Consider the following 20,412-nt stretch of genomic DNA (forward strand, 5'->3'; position numbering starts at 1 on the left):
TCCCTCCCCATTCAATCATCTGTCTCACTTAATCACCACAAAAAGCTCGAGGAAATTAATACACCAGCTTCTGTGTGACAGCAAGGGAGCCAGCCCAGGCTGGCAGGGACAGGCAGCCCTGGGATGGAGCTGCTCTCAATGCTGGTGGCCCACAGCCTGGGCTCATCCCAGCTCAGCCCCACAGCTCAGGGGACAGCAATGGCACAGTGACCTCACCACAGCCACAGCTGCAGTGCCACAGCTCATGTTGCTTCCAGTCAGCAGCACTGGAACAGCTCAGAGACACCAGTGGGCATCCCTGAGGGACAGTCCAAGGCAGGACCTACACCATAAGGGTGAGGGGCTGCCAGCCTGACACTGCCTGGTTTCCTGGGCACAAACCATGAACTTGGTGCTTCATGTGCATAAAAGCAACAGGACAGGTAAAACAAGAGTGAAATCTCTAAAGAGAAAATCAGCACAGCTGGGGTATTCTAAGACATGAACAGGTCTACCCCATCAGATGGATGGCAGAAGGTGCCAGGCACGTTTAGGGCAGTGGAATTGCCCTGGACAGCTCCTGCAGTCTCATTAACAACAGATTATCTGACCCATAAGGCTCTGAGGACTTGGTACCATTCCTGTGGCTATAGAGACCAGAATTCCCATGATGAGAATTCCTCCACATTTCTGGATCCCTCTGGGTGCACCCATGACTGCAAAGAGCCACGTGGGACTGGGGAGAGCTGCTGGTGGTGGCAGCTACTGCCTGATGTCCCCTGTCCCCACCTCATCCCCTGTAAAAACACTCATGAGCTCACAAACTCCTCACCAGCAGCTCCTGGATGACATGAGGAGCAAATCTGACACTGAGTCACCACCAGTGGTGATGCACTGTGGTTACTGCTGCCACACAGAGATGGGGACACTGGGGACAACCCGTCCTCATTCACACCACCTTGCCCAGCTCCACAGGGCACCCAGCACGGGAGATCCATGGTTTTGGGAGCCCTGGATGGTGGGAGCTCTCCCCACAAGCACCACACTGCAACCACAGAGCACCCAAGGTGCCAGTCCCTGCCAGGCCTCCTCCAGCTGCCCACAGGCCATGGCTGCAGGGAGCCACAGGCACTGGGAAGTGGCAGAGCTGAGGCAGCCCTGCAATCCAAACAAAACGCCCTCCTTACGTAAGAAACCACAGGCCTGGTCCTGCCAGGCAGCATAAAGCACCTCTTTGTGCAGGCAGGACACCCCCCACCCCGGCTGCCTGTCCCACAGGGGATCATCCCTGACAGGATCCAGATGCAGCAGCAGCTGCCCCCTCCCTCCACTGCCAACCCACTCAGAGCCCCAGAGCAGAGCTGGGACCCCGAGGGCTCTGCAGCACCACACACGCTCCTGGCCCCGCAGGGTGGGAAGCAGCTTTTGGGCACTGCCAGGGCTGGAATGACTCAGAACTCCTTCCAGCCCTCTCCAGCCCTAGCACAGACTCCCAGTTGTGTGAGGGATGCCTTTGAGCCACCACACCTGGTGCAGATGTTAACACACAGAGATCTGAGCACAGCCAATGGCTCAGGATCCCCACATGAACCCAACTGCCTGTCACAGCCCAGAATGAGCAGGGGCCACCTCCAGAGGCTGCAGTGAGGGCTCCCTGTGCTCCCCAGGAAGGAAGGAGACACTCAGAGAGCAGGAGGTGTCCCCATGGGCCCCGCAGTGCTCTCAGCCATCCCAGCAAGGGGCCATCCTGCATCCCCATCTCCCAAACTGGGCCCCAAACCACCAGTCAGAATAATTCTGTGGTGAGGTGAGCCCGCCAAAAGCCAGCCTCTCTGATCAGGGCTCAAGAGAACTGCAGCAGCTCATTACCCCACCCCAAGGACACAGCTTTGTGCAATCCCAGTTCAGCAAACCCCTGTTAGCCCAGGACCTGCTCTGGCAGCTCTCTGGAAGGGCTCACACCCTGGAGACCTCAATGGATTCAACTCTCCACTCTCCTTCACTGGGAAGCCCTTGGTCTCTGCTGTCCCCCTGCCTGACAGCACATGCTGTTCTCTTTCCCCCTACAGATCCCACAGCATGCACAGAAGGTGCTAATCAAAGGTGTCTCCAGAGATCCAGATTCCAGGAACTCAGCCTGGAGAACGCCTCACTGCCCCTCCAATGTTCCTCTCCATCAATCTCCCAAAGCACAAGAGCTTTATCCTCCTCCCTGCTCTGACAAACTCTGGTGAATGAGCTCCACAGGAAGGTGGGCAAGGAGAACATGACCACCTTTCTACCTGGCTGGGCCAGGTAAACCCAGCCTGGTGTGTCTTAGAAAGCAGTGCCTGCAGCCTCCCAAGCCTTTGGAATCCTGAGGTATCTGCAGACTTCTCCATCCCAGCAAAGAAACAACAGCCTGTTTCCAACCCCAGGTGGGGAAAAGGAGACCTTCAGTCTACCTGGTAGGAGCAGAAAGGGGCATGAGCTCTGGCTGGAATAAAGGCCTTTTTGAGAGCACTGGACTTTTCCAGCTGCCTGGAAACAGGAAGCGCCCAGGCCAGGAGAACAGAACCCCTCACACACCCGAATAAAGGCACAGTGAGCCATTAACCCTAATTACCTGTGACTGACACACGAGCACGCCTGACCTCGCAGGCATCGCCTCAGCCAAAGCAAAATAAACAGCTCCTTCATCCCAACACAGGCCATTTCACCCCCAGCACTCAGGGCTCTGACACAAGGGGAGAATGGTGCAGCTGCAGCACACTGGGGGCTGAGCCCAACCCCAACTGCTGCCCCCACCCCAAGCCAGCAGCTCCCACTCCCCTTCCCCATGTCCCCCGAAGGAGGAGGAGGATGAGCAGCATCCACACCAGGGAGAATGAGCACCACAACTCCAGGGTCCTGTCCCTGTCCCCAGCAGTGGCCAACGCCTCTGTGGTGTCCCTGGAGCATGTCCCTGCCCTCCTGCTCAGTGGGAGCTCCCTGAAAATCCACACTCCTCTCCTGGGTGTTTTCCCCTGACTGATCCTGTGAAAGAGGAGGGCTCTGCTGCTCCATGGGCACAGATGCTGAGAGGCTGCTTGGCACAGGTATGCCACAGTGGTTTGGTGCCCCAAACACCTAGCAGGCCCAGACAGGCAGGACAGGGAGTACCAGCTGTGCCAGGCAAGGGGCACAGGACCCCCAGCACTTGCCCCAGGCCCTCCCTGTTCTGCTGAGCACCAGCATCTCCACCAGCACCTTCCCTCCCTGGAACAACCTCCCATCCCAGCACACAGCAATGCCCCAGGTGGTTCCTGCCCCCCTCCCTGAGGCCACAGGCAGAGCTTACCCGGGGGGCAGAGCATCCAGGGCCAGCACAGCTGCTCGTGCTGGGGGGGCACTGGAGCCTGAGGCTGCCTCCTCTGCCTCTCTGGAGCTGCTCAGGGCAGCAGGGGCAGGAGCAGCGGAGCCGTCGGCCGCGCCCGCCGCCGGGGTGGGAACGCTGGCACCTGCTGCTGGCCTGTCCTCATCCATGTCCAGGGCTGCCACAGTGTCCCCGTTCACTGCAGGGACAGAGGGCACAGGGTCAGTGCCAGGGAGGGGCCAAGGCTGGCTGATATCCTGGGATGCAGAGCACATGGGGGGTGACAACCCCAGCACAGCGCTGTCGGTGCCTGCTCCACCCACACCCCTCTGGGAACCCTGCCTGGGGCCCTCTGACCCACCTGTGCCATTGGCCACGCTGCTGGCCGTGCCGGTGGCCGTGCTGGTGGCTGTGCCATTGGCCACGCCGTTGGCCACGCTGCTGGCCGTGCCATTGGCCATGCTGGGGTGCTGTGAGCTCTTGGCCTGCTGCCTGTGCCGGCTCCTGGCACTGGGACTCTGCTCTCCACTCCCCGTGCCTGCCCGGGCTGCTCCGGCCGCGTGTCGGTGCGTCCTGCGAGGGAAGGAGCACAGCAAGTGACACACCACAGGGAAAATGCCACTGCTGTCTCTTCTCAGCCAGATCTTCTGCTGCTTGCACCCAGCACAGCCAGTGCTGTCCTCTGGGCAGGGCCAGGATACAGCTCCATGTCTCTGCTCAGGACAGTGCCTGGGGTTCCGTGCTCAGACCTGCCCACAGTCCTGGCACACACCTGCTGCACAGACCCACAGAGGAGTGCTGGATGACACCATCTTGCTCTGCTCACAGGTGGTCACTCTAGGTGCCAAGGAACGGCCCTGGATGCTCACAGCCAGACACCTGCTCCCCACACTGGATCCCAGCTTGCTCCGTGCACTCCTGCAGATCCCAGGAGATCCCACACCAGCCCCAGGTCCTGCACCACAGTGAGGACCCTGTGCTCCAAGCCTAGCACAGAGGGAGGTGAGGAAGGGGCTCCCAGGACAATTGTGACCTCCAGAAAAGGAGGGAACAAGCAGTCAGGAAAGATGGGAGCTGAAATCACAGAACAAGTTGTGACCAGCTCAGGTGCAGCTGCTCCATCTCTTGGGGGCCACTGCCACCCTGGAGCTCACCTGCCACCCCTCTCCATGGACAGGGCAGCCCAGCCTTCACTGGCAGAGCACCTGCAGCTCCCCCGAGCAAACTCACTCCCTTGGACCATCCAGGACCCCGAGGCAGCACAAAGGCATTCCCAAAAAATCTGGGTTTCACCTCAAGAAATCATTCCTGCAAGTGAGGAGGGGGATGCTGCCATTCCAAATTTGGGGGGTCTGGGGAGCAGAGGCAGAGCCCAGGCACCTCCACCCAGGCTGGCAGCCAGGCAGCAACCATGGAGGGCAGAGAGTGCAGGGAACAGGAAATCAGTTTCTCCCAGCCAAAATCTACCTTAAAAGGGCAAAACCCACAAACTGTCCCCAAGTCTCAGGGCTGGTCCTGGGAGGGGACAGCAGCTTGGCAGCAACAGGGCACAGATCAGTCATGCCACTCTCAGCAGCTCCAGCAACTGGAACCCTCCCACTGCTCTCCTTGGGGAGCAGCTCATGGCAGGGCTGGGATCAGGAGGAGACATGGGAAAGCAGGAGATGCTTGTTGAAAATAGATCAGATGAGAGCCATGGGCAGAGCAGGAGCTGCTGTGACCACTTGAGTGAGTCACAGACCCCTAGAAGGGCAGCCCCAGCCAGGGGGAACTGGGGAACTCAGGGAACCCCCAGACAGGGCTCCAGGCTGGGGTTTGCTTGGGCCACCAGCACCCAGGAACATGGAGCAGCTGTGGCTACAGAAGAGGCTCCTCTTCCCCATGAGGAGCTGAAGGGGCTGTGGCTCAGCAGGGCACACTGGTACCAACTCCCAAAAGCTGGCTGGGCCTCTCCCCACAGCCCCATGGAGGAGCCATGGCCAGAAGGGAGCAGGCAGGTGGTACCTGTCCCACAGGGAACACACTCTCTGGCACAGGATAGGTCTGGTCCCTGCCCTCCTCAGCACAGATGAGCTCAGAACTGCCCAGGGAGTTTTTAGAAACCAAAACAGGATGTTTCCAGGCTGCCAGCCTGCAGCACAGGGTTACCAGCCTGAATTAGCCAGCCTGCCCAGCCCAGCCCAGCCCTCCTACGAGTGCTCCCATCTGGGCATTGTCTTTTAATAGACACTGGAAACAAACCCAGCAAGGCCACAGAGCACGGCTGGATGGGAGTGAGTGCTCAAAATAGGAGCAAGGAAAGAGCCAGGCAGAGCATGGATGGAGCAGACAGGGGTGGATGGAGCAGGCTGTGGGGATGGCAGCCCCTCTCCCGTGCCAGGGACAAGACCCTGCTGTCCCACATCAACCTGGGGACCTTGGCTGGCTGCCCCATTGTCCCTCCTGAGCAGGGGAAGATGATGCTAAAGAGTAAAATGGCATTGGCCAGCTGACATCAACCTCTCCTCTTCCCCTTCTGCCAAGGCAGAGTCCCCTCACCATGGACCCAAGCCAGGAAAGCCAGGAATGGCCAGTTCCAGCAGCTGAGATGGCCAGGAGGTCCCTCATGAGATGCAGCAGAGGTGGCAGCAGGTCTCAGTCTCACTCAGCACATCAGACCCTGAGCTGTGGCTGAGGAGGAGGCAGGGCAGAGCCAGCACTGGCTGTGGGGAGCAGAGCACCATCTCCAGGGAACATCCAGGGGAACCCCAGTGCCATGCAGGCAGTGAGTGCACAGCTCCCAAAACATGGAGCTGAGAAATTCCCCCTGTCCCTGCCAGTGTGGGGGAGGCAGCCACATCCCCCAGCACCCACATGGGAGAACCATGGAACAGTCTGGGTGTGAAGGGACCTGAAAGCTCATTCTGGTCCAGCTCCTGCCATGGGCAGGGACACCTTCCACTGTCCCAGGGTGCTCCAGGCCCCATCCAACCCGGCTTTGGACACTGCCAGGGATGAAGCCTCCACAAACAGGGCTTGTGGCACCCATGGCCTCAGGTCTCTGCCAGAGCTCCCTCTCTCCCTGCACAGAGGGCTGTGGAATTTCACACCCAATCACCAAGATTAGCAGCAAATCCCAAGATGACATTTGTTCAGAAGAATAAAGAGAAGCCCTGACCAAGCAATTTCCCTTGCAGGGACAGTGTAGAAATAGCTGAGGAGCAAAGAATGCCCCTTTTCTTCCCATCCTGCCACTGATGACTCTGCCAGCATCCATCACCAAGCCCCAGAAAATAAACACGGCTCTGTGTATAAACACAGCAACCATCAAACAACATTCCCAAGTGCAAGGGACTCACATTCCACTCTGGAGCATGCAGCTGCCTCCACTGTGGGCACTGAGAGCAGTGCCCTGCCCCACGGAGCAGGTATGTCCACAACAACCCCAAATTCAGGTGAGTGCAGCATGGATCAATAACTAGCTCAGAGACTTCCATACCAGGGGATTTGGCTGATGGCAGGCACACCTGGCAGGTGTCTGAAGGTGCCCTGCACAAGTCCTGGCTTCACCACACTCAAGGTGACACCTGAAGCACAAACTCCTCACAGCTGATGGGAAAGTAGCAGGGAATGAGCAACAAGCAGTGCCCAGGCTCAGCCTCTCAAACCAGAATTTTCTTCCCAGGTTTTCTAGCACCTCCTGAGAGCTGCTAAGTGCCTGCCAAGCCCAGCTCAGCCAGGTCACTGAGCACTTCCCACCCCTGGGGAGGCTCTAACACCTGGACAACAGCAATCAGCAGGAGCATCCACCACAAAAGGCACAATCTGTGTTCACAAACTGCTCCCCATTTCCAGCCCTCTCCCTCCTCGGGTGGGAGATGAACACACAACCTGGAAAGACAAGGTCACTTTTTGAGCCAAAAACATCAACTCTGGTGTGTGTCCAGCAGATAAAGAAGGAGCAGAAGAGCTCGAGGTGTGGAGCTTGTAGCTGAGAGCGCTCCTGAGCCTGGGCCACGCAGAACCTCCCACAGACAGGCTGCAGACACCCTCTCCACAGCCACACTGCTACCAGAACATCTGCACAGGCTGCTGGGCCACTGCCATGCTCTGGAAATATAAATAGGTGTTAAATTCAACTGCATGTTGACAGTGTGACACGTCTCTCAGTAACCACAGCTCCAAAAGCAGCAGCCTGAGCCACTCCAGCCCAGCAAGGAGGCAGGGCAGGGCAGGGCAGGGCAGGGAGCCAGCTGCAGGATGGCCTGCTGCCCAAGCATCTCACTTCCTTTGGAAGCAGCTGTTATTTCCCTGCAGCTCTGCTCCTCCTGCTCTCCCTGGACCTTTGTAAGCATCTCCCTGTGGCCATTGCCTGGAGGGGCATTGTGCTCCCCAGCCTTACAGCTGCTCTTCGAGGGAAGAGCAGGGGATCCTGTGATCCCCATTTGAAGGGACCCCACTTTGCTGGTTTGCCTGGTCACAGCCTGCCCCACTCCCAGACAGAACATTTTTTCAGCTGCCAGTGGAGCAACTGGTGGAAACTCTCTAAGCCATCACAGATTTGATATTCCTTGAGACACCAACACTTCAGGAGAGGCTCAGGCCAGCCCCAGCCTGGCTGTGCAGTCACCCCTCTGCACTCCCAGCTCTGCTGTCCCCCAGCACAGACCACCCCTGCTCCAGACCTCCCATGTGCTGCGTGCCAGGGGCTCACTGAGAAATCTGGAGTGGGGTGCACAGCACAAGGACAATCCAGACACAGCCACAGCAACCCCCCAGTAATGGGCACAGGTAGGGGACCCTCACCTTGGTCTGCTGCCAAAGCAGTTGGTGCTGGGAGGTTGGTGCCTGCCCTCCGTGGCCACAGCTGTGCTGGAGGGGTCCCGTCCAGGCACCTGGGACCCTGCATGGGGGAAGAACAAGGGGTGAAGAAAAGGACTCAACCACCTGTAGATCCACCCTCCCTCCCTCCAACCACCCAGGAGCCCCAAAAGCACAACAGCCCCATCCCTTGCAGGACAGAGCCCCAGTACCCAAGGACCCCCCACCTCACACCCCACAGCCCAGCACAGCCCAGCCAGCACCCCACAGCCCCAAGAGGGACACAGGACTCTGCAGAGCTGGCAGTGTCAGGAGAGCTCTGCATCCACAGCTCCTAGATTTCACAGGTTTTGTCTTCCAGCAGCAAAGACAGGGAGCCAAGGGAAAGCAATGCCCCAACCCCTGTTCTGTACAAGCTCTGCCCCCCAGGCAACCCTGAGAGATCAGATCAGCCACCAGCCCATGACCCCACACAGGCTCAGCCATGGGGAGCTCTTGTGGGAGCAGCAGCAGACACTGACACCATTTCCCCAGCCCTCAGTCAGCCAGGGAAGGGGCTGATCCAGCCAGGGAAGGGGCTGAGCCCTGTGGAAGGCTGGAGAAGGGCTGCTCCTCCCAGGCTGCTGGGGTGAGCCTGGGCACCCTCCCATTCCACTCCTGCCCCACGCTCAGCCCCAGGGAGCCCACGGGGCTGGGGCCAAACTGGGGACAGGGGAGAGTGCTGGCCCTGGGACACCGTGTGGGACACTCACCCTTGGGCAGGGCCACTCACCCTCAGCAGGGACACTCACCCTCGGGGCAGGGACACTCACCCTCAGGGCAGGGACACTCACCCTCAGCAGGGACACTTACCCTCGGGCCAGGGACACTCACCCTCGGGCCAGGGACACTCACCCTCGGGCCAGGGACACTTACCCTCGGGCCAGGGACACTCACCCTCAGCAGGGTCACTTACCCTCGGGCCAGGGACACTCACCCTTGGGCCAGGGACACTCACCCTTGGGCCAGGGCCACTCACCCTCAGCAGGGCCACTCACCCTCAGCAGGGCCACTCACCCTCAGAGCAGGGACACTCGCCCTCAGGGCAGGGACACTCACCCTTGGGCAGGGACACTCGCCCTCAGCAGGGCCACTCACCCTCAGCAGGGTCACTCACCCTCGGGGCAGGGACACTCACCCTCAGGGCAGGGTCACTCACCCTCAGGGCAGGGTCACTCACCCTCAGCAGGGTCACTCACCCTCAGCAGGGACACTCACCCTTGGGGCAGGGACACTCACCCTCAGCAGGGTCACTCACCCTCAGGGCCCGTGCTGCTGTCAGGAACGCTGCCCAGACCAACAGCCGGCCCGTCCAGGAAAACCGTCAGCTCTCCTCCCGACACAACGCTGCCTTTGTTCTCTGCCTGCAGCTCCAGGGTCAGCTGCCTGTTCTCCACTGTGGCACACGGGACATGCAGAGACCCCAGTCACCAGCAGCACCAGCCCTGCCGGGGGTGGCCCCACTGCCCCAGCCCCTCCAGCCTCCCCCAGCCCCAAAGGACAATGCGCTGCTCCTAAGCACCACCAGTGATGGCCACACACACACCCCTACACACACACCTACACACACCCAAACACACCCACACACACACCCACCTACACACACCCACACACACCCACACACACACCTACACACACCCACACACACCTACACACACCCACACACACCCACACACACACCTACACACACCCACAATACACACCTACACACACCCACACCTACACACACACCTACACACACCTACACTCACCCACACACACCTACACACACACCCACACACCTACACACACCCCTACACACACACCTACACTCACCCACACACACACCTACACACACCTACACACACACCTACACACACCCACAATACACACCTACACACACTCACACCTACACACACCCACAATACACACCTACACACACTCACACCTACACACACCCACACCCACACCCACACCCACACACCCAGCAGTGCTGCTAGGGCACCCCAGCCAGTCCCACCCCCCTCTCCTGAGGAAGATCCTTCTTCACCAGCCCCTGGGATCCCTCCACCCCTTCACTGGGGCTCTACTTGGCTGTGACACTGACACCCCCACTGCTCACAGATCCAGGAGCTCACGCTGTAGGGCAGATCCTGGCAGGAAAGCCAAGAGATTTCACAGAATCATCAGGCTGGAAGGGACCTTCAAGATCATAAAGTCCATTCCATGCCCTAATATCTCAACTAAACCATGGCACCAAGTGCCACATCCAGTCTTTTATTAAACACATCCAGGTGGTGACTCCACCACCTCCCCAGGCAGATCATCCCAGTACTTCATCACCCTTCCAGTAAAAAACTTTTTCCTAATATCCAACCTATATTTCCCTTGGCTGTGTCCTCTCATTCTGTCAGGGCTGCCTCGAGAAAGAGACCAACCTTCCTAAAACATCCTTCCAAAACTGAGGGGCTCCTTTAAGATGACACAAGGGGCAAGAGAGGTCCTGCATGATGGTGAGCATCCCTCCATCCACATCCCCTCCACTGAGCCAAACCAGCACAGAGGGCTGTCCCCAAAGAGGAACACTGCTGCAGCACTGGACTGCATTCACAGAAGGTTCTGGAGAAGGTGCCATGGGCTGGGAGGCTCCTGGAGACAGCTGCCAGCTCCATTCCCTCCTGTGTGAGCCAGACTGGCTTCATCAGCTTCAGCAAGGTTTTGCTGGTCCCTGGGGGCAATGGGGGCACAGCACAGCCCTCAGCACCCACCCCATCACAGCAATACCTGCCAGTGCCAGCCAGACTGAAACACTCGGCTCCCTCACAGAAGGCCAGAAAAATTTGGCTGCACCAGCCTGGGACACCGGCCCAGACGCTTCCTGACTCATTTGCTCAAATAATATTTTTATTATACACGGATTGCTCATGACACAATGGCACCATTTTTTAGGAACCTGCTTTGTCCCGGTGTGACGTGGGGACGGGGTGCGGCTCAGGCCAGCAGGAGCAGGATGGCAGCACATCCCCATGGAGTCCCTGTCCCACCTCCAGCTGCCAGCTGTCCTGCACTGGGACTTGGCACTTCCTTCTCCAAGGCCCCCAGAACCCAGTGACACAGGGTCTGCAGTGAGCACTTTGGGATCTGAGGGAAGTCTCCAGCTTTTAGTGCCAAGGCAGGTGCCTCCTGAACAATGGGCACAGCTCTGTCACTGATCACCATCATCCAACAAGGGATTCTGCTGAGCCTGGCCATCCCCTCTGCCTCAGAGCTTGCCTCCCTGGGAAACCGACCTCACAGACAGTTTTAAGAGCCTGAGACAGAAGATGCTACTGAGCACAGCCAAAAACCAGAACAAATGCAGACCCTGTTTCCCCCCTGGCTCCTCCAAGCCGTAGGAATCCACATTTTCTGCAGGGTGCCTCCATCCCCTGCACGCACGCCGCGCTCGGGGCCGCACAAACCCTCATTGTGCGGGCGCCCAGCTGAGGCGCAAAGACAAGGTGTCTCCAAGTGGAGGATGTGAACATGAACCTCCCAGCCGGCTTCCTCCTCCCCCCTCCACCCCCTCCAGCTTTTTTAAAGAAAATAAACACTGGCAGAACCTTCCCCTCCCTGTCCCCGTGCAGCGTGCGGGACGCACAAAGGGACATTGCTGCGGCGGCTGCCCCGACGGGCCCGGCACAAAGGCTGCCTCTGTCCCGCCGCCTGCCAGAATGTCAGAGGGATTATTATTATTTTGGGAGGGGGTCGGGGGGTGATTTGGTCCTGAATAAGGTCTCAGTTCAGCCACTTCCAGTGCCCTGCACGCAGCATCAGAGCTCCCATTTAGCAGAGGTGAGCTGGAATTCCCACCCAGCCCATTAAGCGGATTTACGGTTCCACGAAACCAGGCTGGGAGCAGCGGGCGTGATAACGGCCCCGGGCTGAGCCCCCACCCTGGGACCCCAGGAACCACACGTGCCTGACCCCAGGGAGCTGCCACACAGGATGGGCAGCCCCTCTGGGACACCCTGTGTGAGGGGGCACCATCTCCACGGCTGCATCCCAGATTTTCAGCCAGCCAGCCAAAACGAGCTTCCCAGTGTCCCAGCTTCCCAAACCTACTGCCAACTCCTCACCCAGTCCCACTGCATGCAGAGGCCAGTTCCCATTCCAACAGCTCCATGTGATCATCCAGGGGTTTTGTCTGGGATGGATCAAAGCTCTCTGGTGCCAAGCAGGTGAAGACTAGCTCAGCCTTTGTGCATTCCCACAGAAGAAATGACTCTGTGCCATGGCTACAGTCCCTCCAGGAACAAGCAAGGAGCAAGTTAAACCTTCCACAGCCATTCCCAAACCAAGAGGGAACCCAGAGTTTAGGGGAAGGGATAATCTTTAGTGTCCCATGAAAGTCTCCCCAGAGAAGCTTTGCCTTTGCTACTGATCCAATCTCAACCACCAATGGCTTAGAGACAACAGTGTCCCACTCCATTTATCTGCCAGGGACAACCAGGAGGGCCTCAGGTTTTTGTGTCTTTCCTCTAAAAAGTAATGGGCACTCTCCAATCTCCTTGGTGACCCACTGGTTGCATCACCAGTTTTGTGGGATTCCATCCCAGCCATGGCAGGGCTAGTTGACACACAGCTCCTTTGGCATCACAGCCACAGTGGGGTGGAGCTGCAGTTTTCCAGGGGCTGGGAACTGCTGCTGGTGTCCTGGAGGATCCCAGGAGGCAACAGCTCCAGCCACAGCTGGGGCACTGCAGCAGGGACTCTGTGGGATCTGTAAAGCCCTGGCACGTGGTGCCACTCAGCACACAGCAGGACCAGCACAGCCAGCAGGCCCATATGGCTCCCACAGAGCCCAGGATGCCAGACTGGCCAGGGCAGTAGAGAGGAGCTCCTGGAGCTGGGAACAAAGAGGTGCCTCTGCAGCAGCAGCAGCAGCAGCAGCAGCTCAGGGGCCAGGCCAGGGGCCGTGCCGCGGCAAACGAGCTGTTTTATGGGAGCCCAGGGAGCAGCCCGGCTCCGGGCAGGCTCCAGCCCGTGCCGGGGATGGGGGCGGTGCTGAGCCACCCTCCACCTCCCCGGCCAACCCCGGCAAGGCGGGAGGAGCCGCTGCCAGCGAGAGGCCCCGGGCGCTGGGTCCCGCCGCCGGCTGCAGCCCTGCTCGCAGCTCCTGCAGCAGCCAGTCTGTCCCTCCACAGGCTCCCACTGCCCTCCCGGGAGCTCAGGACTCACCACACAGCTCTTCTTCCATGCTCCAGGCCTCAGAGCTGAGACCTTTCCCCTGAAGTGAGGCATGGAGCATCCTGGCACACACTGCCACTGTCCTGCCCACTGAGGAGAAGGACAGGAACATCAACCCAAGGCCACGGCTACACTCACAAATCAGTATCTATCACAAAGCCTCACCAAAACCACAACAAACCCAAGGAAGAGAGGGGCTGCTGCCTCAAGAGCTCACTCTTGGCTGAGCACTTCCCAGCATGGGAGAGGAGGGCCAGGCCCCTCCAGCAGCAGGGGGCACATGCATTTCACTGCCCTTCACATGAAGTGTCCGACTCAGGATGGCTTGAACTCCCAGCTGCCTACTGCCCAGCCCCTTTCTCAGGCCGGCAGGCAGAGGGAACACACACTCCTGTTCCCAGGAGGCCAGAAGCCCTGAGGAAGGGATCTCTCAGGCTCCCATGGGACCCCCAGCACCTGCAGCAAAGCCCAAAGGCTGAGCATGAGCCTGCAGAGAAGAGGAGGGAACAGATGCCAGCCCAGACAAGGAGGGCAGACAGGAGCAGATGGGAAGCATGTTCCCAGGCAGGGCAGGGCAGGCTCTGCAGCTTTAAGAGTCCTTCCTCCCTCCCAGCCCACAGTGTCAAGGAAAAATCTGACACATTTTTTCTGGGGGATGTTAATGGACAAGCTAGAACAGCCAGTTGCCTTTTCCATTCATTTTCCACACAGCCCCCCGGGATGGCTGGGAATGAAAGAGCCAATTGTGCCCCGTGGCGGGGCAGGTAGGGCGGGAACCACGGCGGCCCCGGAGCCCAGCACAGCCTGCACACCTCTGCAAATAACGGCTGAGGGGAGGCTACCGGGGCACAGCCCCACAGTATGGGCTGGCTACAGCTACAGCCCAACAGAGCCAGCCCAAGGCACACAGCCAGGCCCCCACAGGCTCTGTGAGAGACAGCAGCAGCAGCACAGCTCCCGCGTGTCCCTTACAGTGGCACAGCAGGGACACCAGCGTGGTTTCAGAGCTGGCTGGACCAGGGGAAGCAGCTCACCCAGCCCCCAGCACCGGGGAGGGTCTGCAGCAGCCCCGAGTCCCCGGGGGCACAGGAGGCCCCTCTCCCCGCTCAATACCAGCTCTGTGTCTCAGAAGCTTTGCTTGGAACAGACAGAGGCGGCGCTTTCCAGCCGCGCGCGGCCCCAGCTGAATGTGGCCTTTATGTGGGAGCTGCTGTCACGAGCGGCGCTCCGGCAGCCGCAGCCAGGGAACAGCACAGGGGTTTGTGTTCCCCGGCTGACGCAGGTACGGCCGCGGGCACGCCCGGCCGGGCACAACGGCACCTTGTCAGTGCCGGGCCAGCAGCAGCCACTGTGCCCGCTGCCCTGTGCCCCCTGCCCGGTGCCCCCTGCCCGGTGCCCCCTGCCCCGTGCCCCCTGCCCGGTGCTCTGCCCGCTGCCCCCTGCCCTGTGCCCCCTGCCCTGTGCCCCCTGCCCTGTGCCCCCTGCCCGCTGCCCCCTGCCCCGTGCCCCGTACGTACACTTGCCGCCGCCCTTGAGCAGGCTGCCCAGGCTGACGGAGGCGGCGCCCAGCAGCTCGTTCCTCAGCGTGTGGCAGATCCACACCTTCAGCTCCAAGTGGCTCTGAGCTGTGACATTCCTGCAGAGAGCAGGGAGGGAGATGTCACCATGGCCTCATGCCTGCTCCGTGTTTGGGGAGCAGGCAGTGCCACAGGCAAGGACACGGGGCAATGGGAGACCCCCCTCCCAGCCTGGCTGTCCCTGGCAGTGTCCTCATGCAAAGGGCAAAGCTCTGTGACACCTGAGTGTCCCCAGCTGGTGGCACAGCAGGGCACACGGGGCCAGCCCTGACCAGCCCCACAGCAGGGCTCACAGACTCACAGGGTGAGGATCTCGTTCCACAGCAGCTCAGAGACGCCCATCTGCTTCCCCGTCTTCTTGGTCTCACTGGGCAGCCCGTCACCAGCCACCTCCACGTAGCAGTTGATCCGTGCTGGGCGGCTCTGGGCCTTGGGCTTCACAGACACAACTGCAGGGACAGGCACAGCGTCAGGCCTGCAGGACACGCTGTCCCCTGCCCTTGTCCCCACCCTCCCCCTGCCAGCTTGGGGTGCCATGACTCACAGCAGGGTGCTGGGAGAGGAGCAGTGGGGACCAACGCTCCTGGTGGCATCACCAAGCCCTGACCATGCCTGTCCCCAGCTTCAGCCCTCCGAGGGTGGCAGGACTGTCGCTGTCCCCACAGACACCTCCCTGCCCCAGGGCACGGGGCAGGAGGGGCCGGGGCGCCCCAGGCCAGCAGTGCCTGGAGGGGCAGAGCTGGATGCGGCTCCGGGAGCCACCTCGCGGCCACGGGAGCAGCACGCGGCCCCGGCAGCGCCCCCGGGCAGGGGAGGGGCCCCGCAGTGCCGAGTGCCCGCCCGGGCTGCAGGCGGAGCACACAGCACACGCTCCGGCAGGGGCGATCCCAGCCGGGCAGCAGCACCCACCTTTGACGGAGAGCGGGGACTTCTCGCAGGGCAGCCCGGCCCTGGCCCTGCTGGAGCTGGCAGCGGCCATGGCATCACCCCCAGCTGCAAGCACAGAGAGCAGACACCTCAGCACTGCTCCCACGGCCCCCAGGGAGCCCAGACACAGCCCCGTGCTGCCCTGAGTGCCCGGCATGGCAGGGACACGGGGACAGGGCTGGGACACACCGGCTCCCTCTCCTGAGAAACCAGCCCTGCACCACAGGCAATGCTCTGTCCCTGGGAGAGCTACCCCAGCACAGCAGTGCCACGAGCTGAGCTGGGCAGAGCCACCTCCAGACACCCCTCTGGGCACCTGAACTGATCCACAGGTCAGGGCTGCTGGGGGACAGAGCAGCCAGCAAAGCCTTGCCCTGGGGGACACTGACTCACCACACATCACCAACAAGATGGTAACAAGAAGGTCTCCAAGACCATCATGTCACCCTCAGGACAAGAAGGACACACACTGTGACCCAGGAAAGGGTGTCAGGACACGTGGCCAGGGACTCTGCCCAAAGCAGCAAGCACAGAGCAGAGGGATGAGGTCACAGGTCACGCAGGAGCACGAGCTGGGAGCGTGGAGTCAGCCCTGGGAGCTCCAGCCTCCTCCCTGCCATTCCCAGGAGCTGCAGGGGCCAAGGTCACAGCTCAGCACCTGTGCCAAGAACTGCCTGAACAGGACCACTGCCAACCTCCCCCCTGCCCTGCTCAGGGGAAGCAGGAAACAGTGGAAGCAGCTCCAGCCCCTCTCCCTGTGCAGGAGCCTTTTCCCTGCCCTCTCTCTACATCCTCCTCAAAGTGAGCTGAGCTCCATCCCATGGCAGATTCCCTGTGAAATCTCCTCTCCCAAGGCAGCACAGCAAAATCTCCTCTCTGCACCAGCACAGCAAACCTGCCTGGCACCCCAGGGCCTGGCTGTGCCTCGTACAGCCCCCACCTCTGCCTGCAAGTGCTCATTTGGCACTGCCTGACCGCTGTCCTGGCTCCATCCATCAGAGCCAGGGCTCCTGAGCCCATCCAGCTCCTGCCCCTCACCGTGAGGGGTCACTCACCAGACTCACTGTCACACAGTCACTCCCGTTCCAATTCCCACCCACAGATCACCGACCTCCCTTTAGTACATTGATACTCCTGGTCCTCATGTCCGCAGCTCCACATCCCACAGATTCCATCGGGCCCTGCCCCTCCTGTGCCAGCCCGTGCCCAGCCCTGGCCCGGCTGGGCTGTGTCCATCCCTTTTCTTTCAAGTCCTGACTCTTCTCCCCGCTCTTTCCCTGACTCCACACCGTTTCTGCGCCCCTCGCTCTGACCCCGCTCACGTCAGCAAACACCTCCGGGCCCCAGTGCCGAGTGCCAGTCCCCGGGCACAGCCTTCCTGTCCCTCGGCCCCTCAGCCGGGCCGGGCCGGGCGCTCCCGCACCCTACACATGGCGGGACCCTCCTCGGCCAGGCCGCGGCCTCCCTTCCCGCCCCGGTTCCCGTTCCCGACAGCCCAGCCCGGCCTCCGGCAGCAAACACCGAACCCGCCCCGGAACCGGCCCCGCAGCTCCGCACAGGACCGGCCCGGGCGCTGCGGGCACCGCGCAGAGGCGGCGGCCAAGGGCCCCTCACGGCCCCGCTGTCCCGGGCCGGTACCGGCACATGCTGAGCAGCTCCCGCCGGCCGGAGCGTTCCACCAGGCCGTGTCCGACGGGCGGACGGGAGCGCCTCAGTGCTGGGCCGGGAAGCCAAGCCAAGTCAAGTCCAGCCCAGCCCAGCCCAGCCCAGCCCAGCCCAGCCCAGCCCAGCCCAGCCCGTCCCGTTACCGGCGGCCGCTCCACTCCCGCTCCCCGGCTCCAGCTCCCGCCGTCATGTGACCCCGGCCCATCACGTGACCGCGCCGGCCGGAAGCGCTCCCGCCGCACGGCCGCCGCTCCTGGCGCACCCCGACTGAACTACAATTCCCGGCGTGCCCCGGGCCCGGACCACAGCTCCCGGTGTGCTTCCCGCGGCGCTTCGACGGCAGCCGAGGTGGGCCATGGGGCACGCGGACATGGCGCGTGTTCCGCACGTCGTGGCCGACACGGGCGCGTTCCTGAGCGCGGCCCCGCTGCAGGTACCGGGGGAACCCCGGGGAGACACCGGAGGGCGGGGGGTACAAGGGGTTACGGGCCTGTGTCCCGCAGGACATCGCGGACGCGCTGTACACCGTGCCCGAGGTGCTGGCCGAGATCCGCGACCGGCCCGCCCGCCGCCGCCTGGCCGCGCTGCCCTGCGAGCTGCGCGTCCGCCGCCCGCCGCCCGAGCTGCTGCGCCTCGGTGAGTACGGGCCAGGCGCCGGTAGCGGCTCCTTCCCGGCGCGCCGGCCCCGCTGTGCCCGCCCGGCCCCACCGCCCCGCTCCTCCCGCCCGCAGTGACCGAGTTCTCCAAGAAGACCGGCGACTACCCGAGCCTCTCGGCCGCCGACCTGCAGGTGCTCGCCCTCACGTGCCAGCTGCAGGCTGAGATCGACGGCCCCGGCTGCCTGCGCTGGGAGCCGCACGACAAGGTAGGACGGGCCGGGGCCGGGGAGCGGGCGCGGGGCCCCGGTTCCGCCGCCCCGGTTCCGCCGCCCCGGTCCCGGCGCCCACGGCCCGCGCTCCCGCAGGTGCGGCTCAGCTCCACCCCGCGGCACCCCGAGGCGCCCCTGCACCTGGCCGGCTTCCACCTGCCCAAGGTAAGCTCGGCGGGAGGGCGAGGGGCTGCGGCCGCTGGGGGCCGCGGCTGAGGACGCGCCCCGTGCTGTGCCCGCAGCGCAAACCCGCGGCCAAGGGCCCGCAGCAGCCCGGCCCCGGCCCGGCCCCGGCCCCCGAGCGACCAGTTCGGATCCTTCCTGTATGGCGGCCGCCCCTGCCCAGCATCGAGGAGGAGCTGCGGGAGCTGCTGGTGAGAATCTTCCTTCTCCCGTCCTGGCTCTGCCATTTCTGGCTGGCCTTTCCCGACCCGGCTGTGCCACCCTGACCGTCTCCTTCCCCCCCGCACGGCCCAGGCCAATCTCTGGGAGCCCCGAGCCCCCCGAGGAGCAGCGGAGCTCTGCGGGGGGGGCCAGCGCTGGCGAGAGGAAGAGGATGAGGAGAGCGATGACGAAGGCTGGATAACTCCAGCAACCTGAAGCAGGCCCAGCAGGACACAGGGCACTGTGACACTGCTCCCATCGGTATCCAGGTGGGCTGTGTCACCACAGACTTTGCCATGCAGGTGAGTGCTGGGCTGAAGCTCAGGGCTGCTCCCACCAAGGCAGGGCTGAGTCCCTGAGCAGGGGAGAGCAGCTCTGGGACAAAGCTCCATGTGGCAAACCAGTGGGGCCTCAGTCCCCTTCTGCAAGGCCTGTTGGGCTCTCACTGCCCCAGCTGGCATGTCCTGGTGGTCCCTGCTCTTGCAGAACGTGCTGCTGCAGAGGGGCTCCACGTGCTGGCTGTGAACGGATGCTGATCCGCCGGGCCCGGAGCTACATCCTGCGCTGCCACGGCTGCTTCAGGTGCTGGGGCAGATCCCGGGCTGAGCCCCGTTCCACAGCCCCAGCAGCTCTGAACCCCCTGTGTCCCACCCTGCAGGACCACTCGGACATGACCAAGGTGTTCTGCCCCCCACTGTGGTAACAAGACCCTGAAGAAGGTGGCAGTGAGTGTCAGTGACGATGGCAGTCTCCACATGCATTTCTCCCGCAACCCCAAGGTGCTGAACCCCCGGGGGCTCAGGGTGAGTACCTGGACAGAACCTCAGTCACTGAGGTTGGAAAAGACCATCAGGATCATCAAATCCAACCTGTGACCTTTCCTCACCTTGTCAGGCAGCCCAGAGCACTGAGTGCCATGTCCAGTCAATTCTTTGCACACCTCCTGGGATGGGGACTCCAGCACCTCCCTGGGCAGCCCCTCCCCACATTTAACCCTTTCTGTGAAGGAATTTTTCCATTGGGACCCCAGGGATGGGAAGCCAGCCTGTGTCTGGCGGGCTGGAGGGAATCAAAGCAAACTGAGAACATCCTCCAGCTGCTGCACTGGGACCCCAGGGCTTTTGGGCTTCCCTGCTCAGTTCTCCAGAGGGCCGCGGTCACCCGGAGTCCCCAGGGCTGATCCCTCTGTCCCGCAGTACCCGCTGCCGGCGCCGCAGGGCGGGAAACACGCCAACAACCCCCACCTGGTGGAGGACCAGCGCTTCCCGCAGCAGCGCCTGTCCCGCAAGGCCCGCCAGAAAACCAACGTCTTCGACCCCGATTACCTGGCCGGGGCCTCTCCCTTCGCCGAGAACGACGTGCACAGCCGGGCCGCGCACCTGCAGCTGCGCGACGCCGCCCTGGGCGCCGGCCGCCGCCGCCTCAACCCCAACGCCGTCGGCAAGAAGTTCGTCAGGAGGAGGTGAGGGGCAGGACAGCCCTGCTGCAGCTGCCGCCTGCCCGGGGGTGCTGCTGGCTCTGCCATCCTGGCCCCTCTGCGCCACTGCTGGGACTGGGGCCGTGGTGGCTGCGGTGCCTTCCCTGCCCATCCCCGGGCACCCCTGGGCAGGGACTGTGTCACCCAATAAACT

The 20,412-nt window shown here is 62.0% G+C and overlaps 2 protein-coding genes across 5 annotated transcripts in view; one reads left to right on the forward strand and one right to left on the reverse strand.

The window, feature by feature from the left end:
* WWP2 (WW domain containing E3 ubiquitin protein ligase 2) overlaps positions 1-17,783 on the reverse strand; it is a 30,225-nt gene extending 12,442 nt beyond the window's left edge. For 2 of the 4 annotated variants that reach the window (XM_079315815.1, XM_079315814.1), the window contains exons 1-8: positions 17,673-17,783; positions 15,847-15,930; positions 15,239-15,386; positions 14,878-14,996; positions 9,411-9,548; positions 8,099-8,195; positions 3,675-3,886; positions 3,299-3,512 (exon numbers count right to left, since the gene is read on the reverse strand). In XM_079315815.1, coding sequence (XP_079171941.1) covers positions 3,299-3,512; positions 3,675-3,886; positions 8,099-8,195; positions 9,411-9,548; positions 14,878-14,996; positions 15,239-15,386; positions 15,847-15,916 — 998 coding nt within the window. In that variant the 5' untranslated portion in view covers positions 15,917-15,930; positions 17,673-17,783. Of the gene's footprint in view, positions 1-3,298; positions 3,513-3,674; positions 3,887-8,098; positions 8,196-9,410; positions 9,549-14,877; positions 14,997-15,238; positions 15,387-15,846; positions 15,931-17,672 lie in introns of those variants that run through there. The other 2 variants (XR_013775552.1, XM_079315816.1) reach the window with 2 other exon arrangements.
* Positions 17,748-20,259, forward strand: NOB1 (NIN1 (RPN12) binding protein 1 homolog). The gene is given in 16 exon segments (XM_079316304.1): positions 17,748-17,962; positions 18,033-18,165; positions 18,261-18,394; positions 18,494-18,562; positions 18,640-18,693; positions 18,695-18,719; positions 18,722-18,771; positions 18,875-18,877; positions 18,879-18,939; positions 18,942-18,986; positions 18,989-19,083; positions 19,268-19,280; positions 19,283-19,309; positions 19,312-19,469; positions 19,471-19,584; positions 19,978-20,259. Coding segments are annotated over 16 exon segments (1,329 nt in total). The 5' UTR covers positions 17,748-17,884; the 3' UTR covers positions 20,248-20,259.
* The last annotated feature ends 153 nt before the right edge of the window (positions 20,260-20,412 follow it).

The sequence above is a fragment of the Erithacus rubecula genome (genome assembly GCF_903797595.1).
Source record: "Erithacus rubecula genome assembly, chromosome: 12".
Taxonomy (NCBI): Eukaryota; Metazoa; Chordata; class Aves; order Passeriformes; family Muscicapidae; genus Erithacus; species Erithacus rubecula.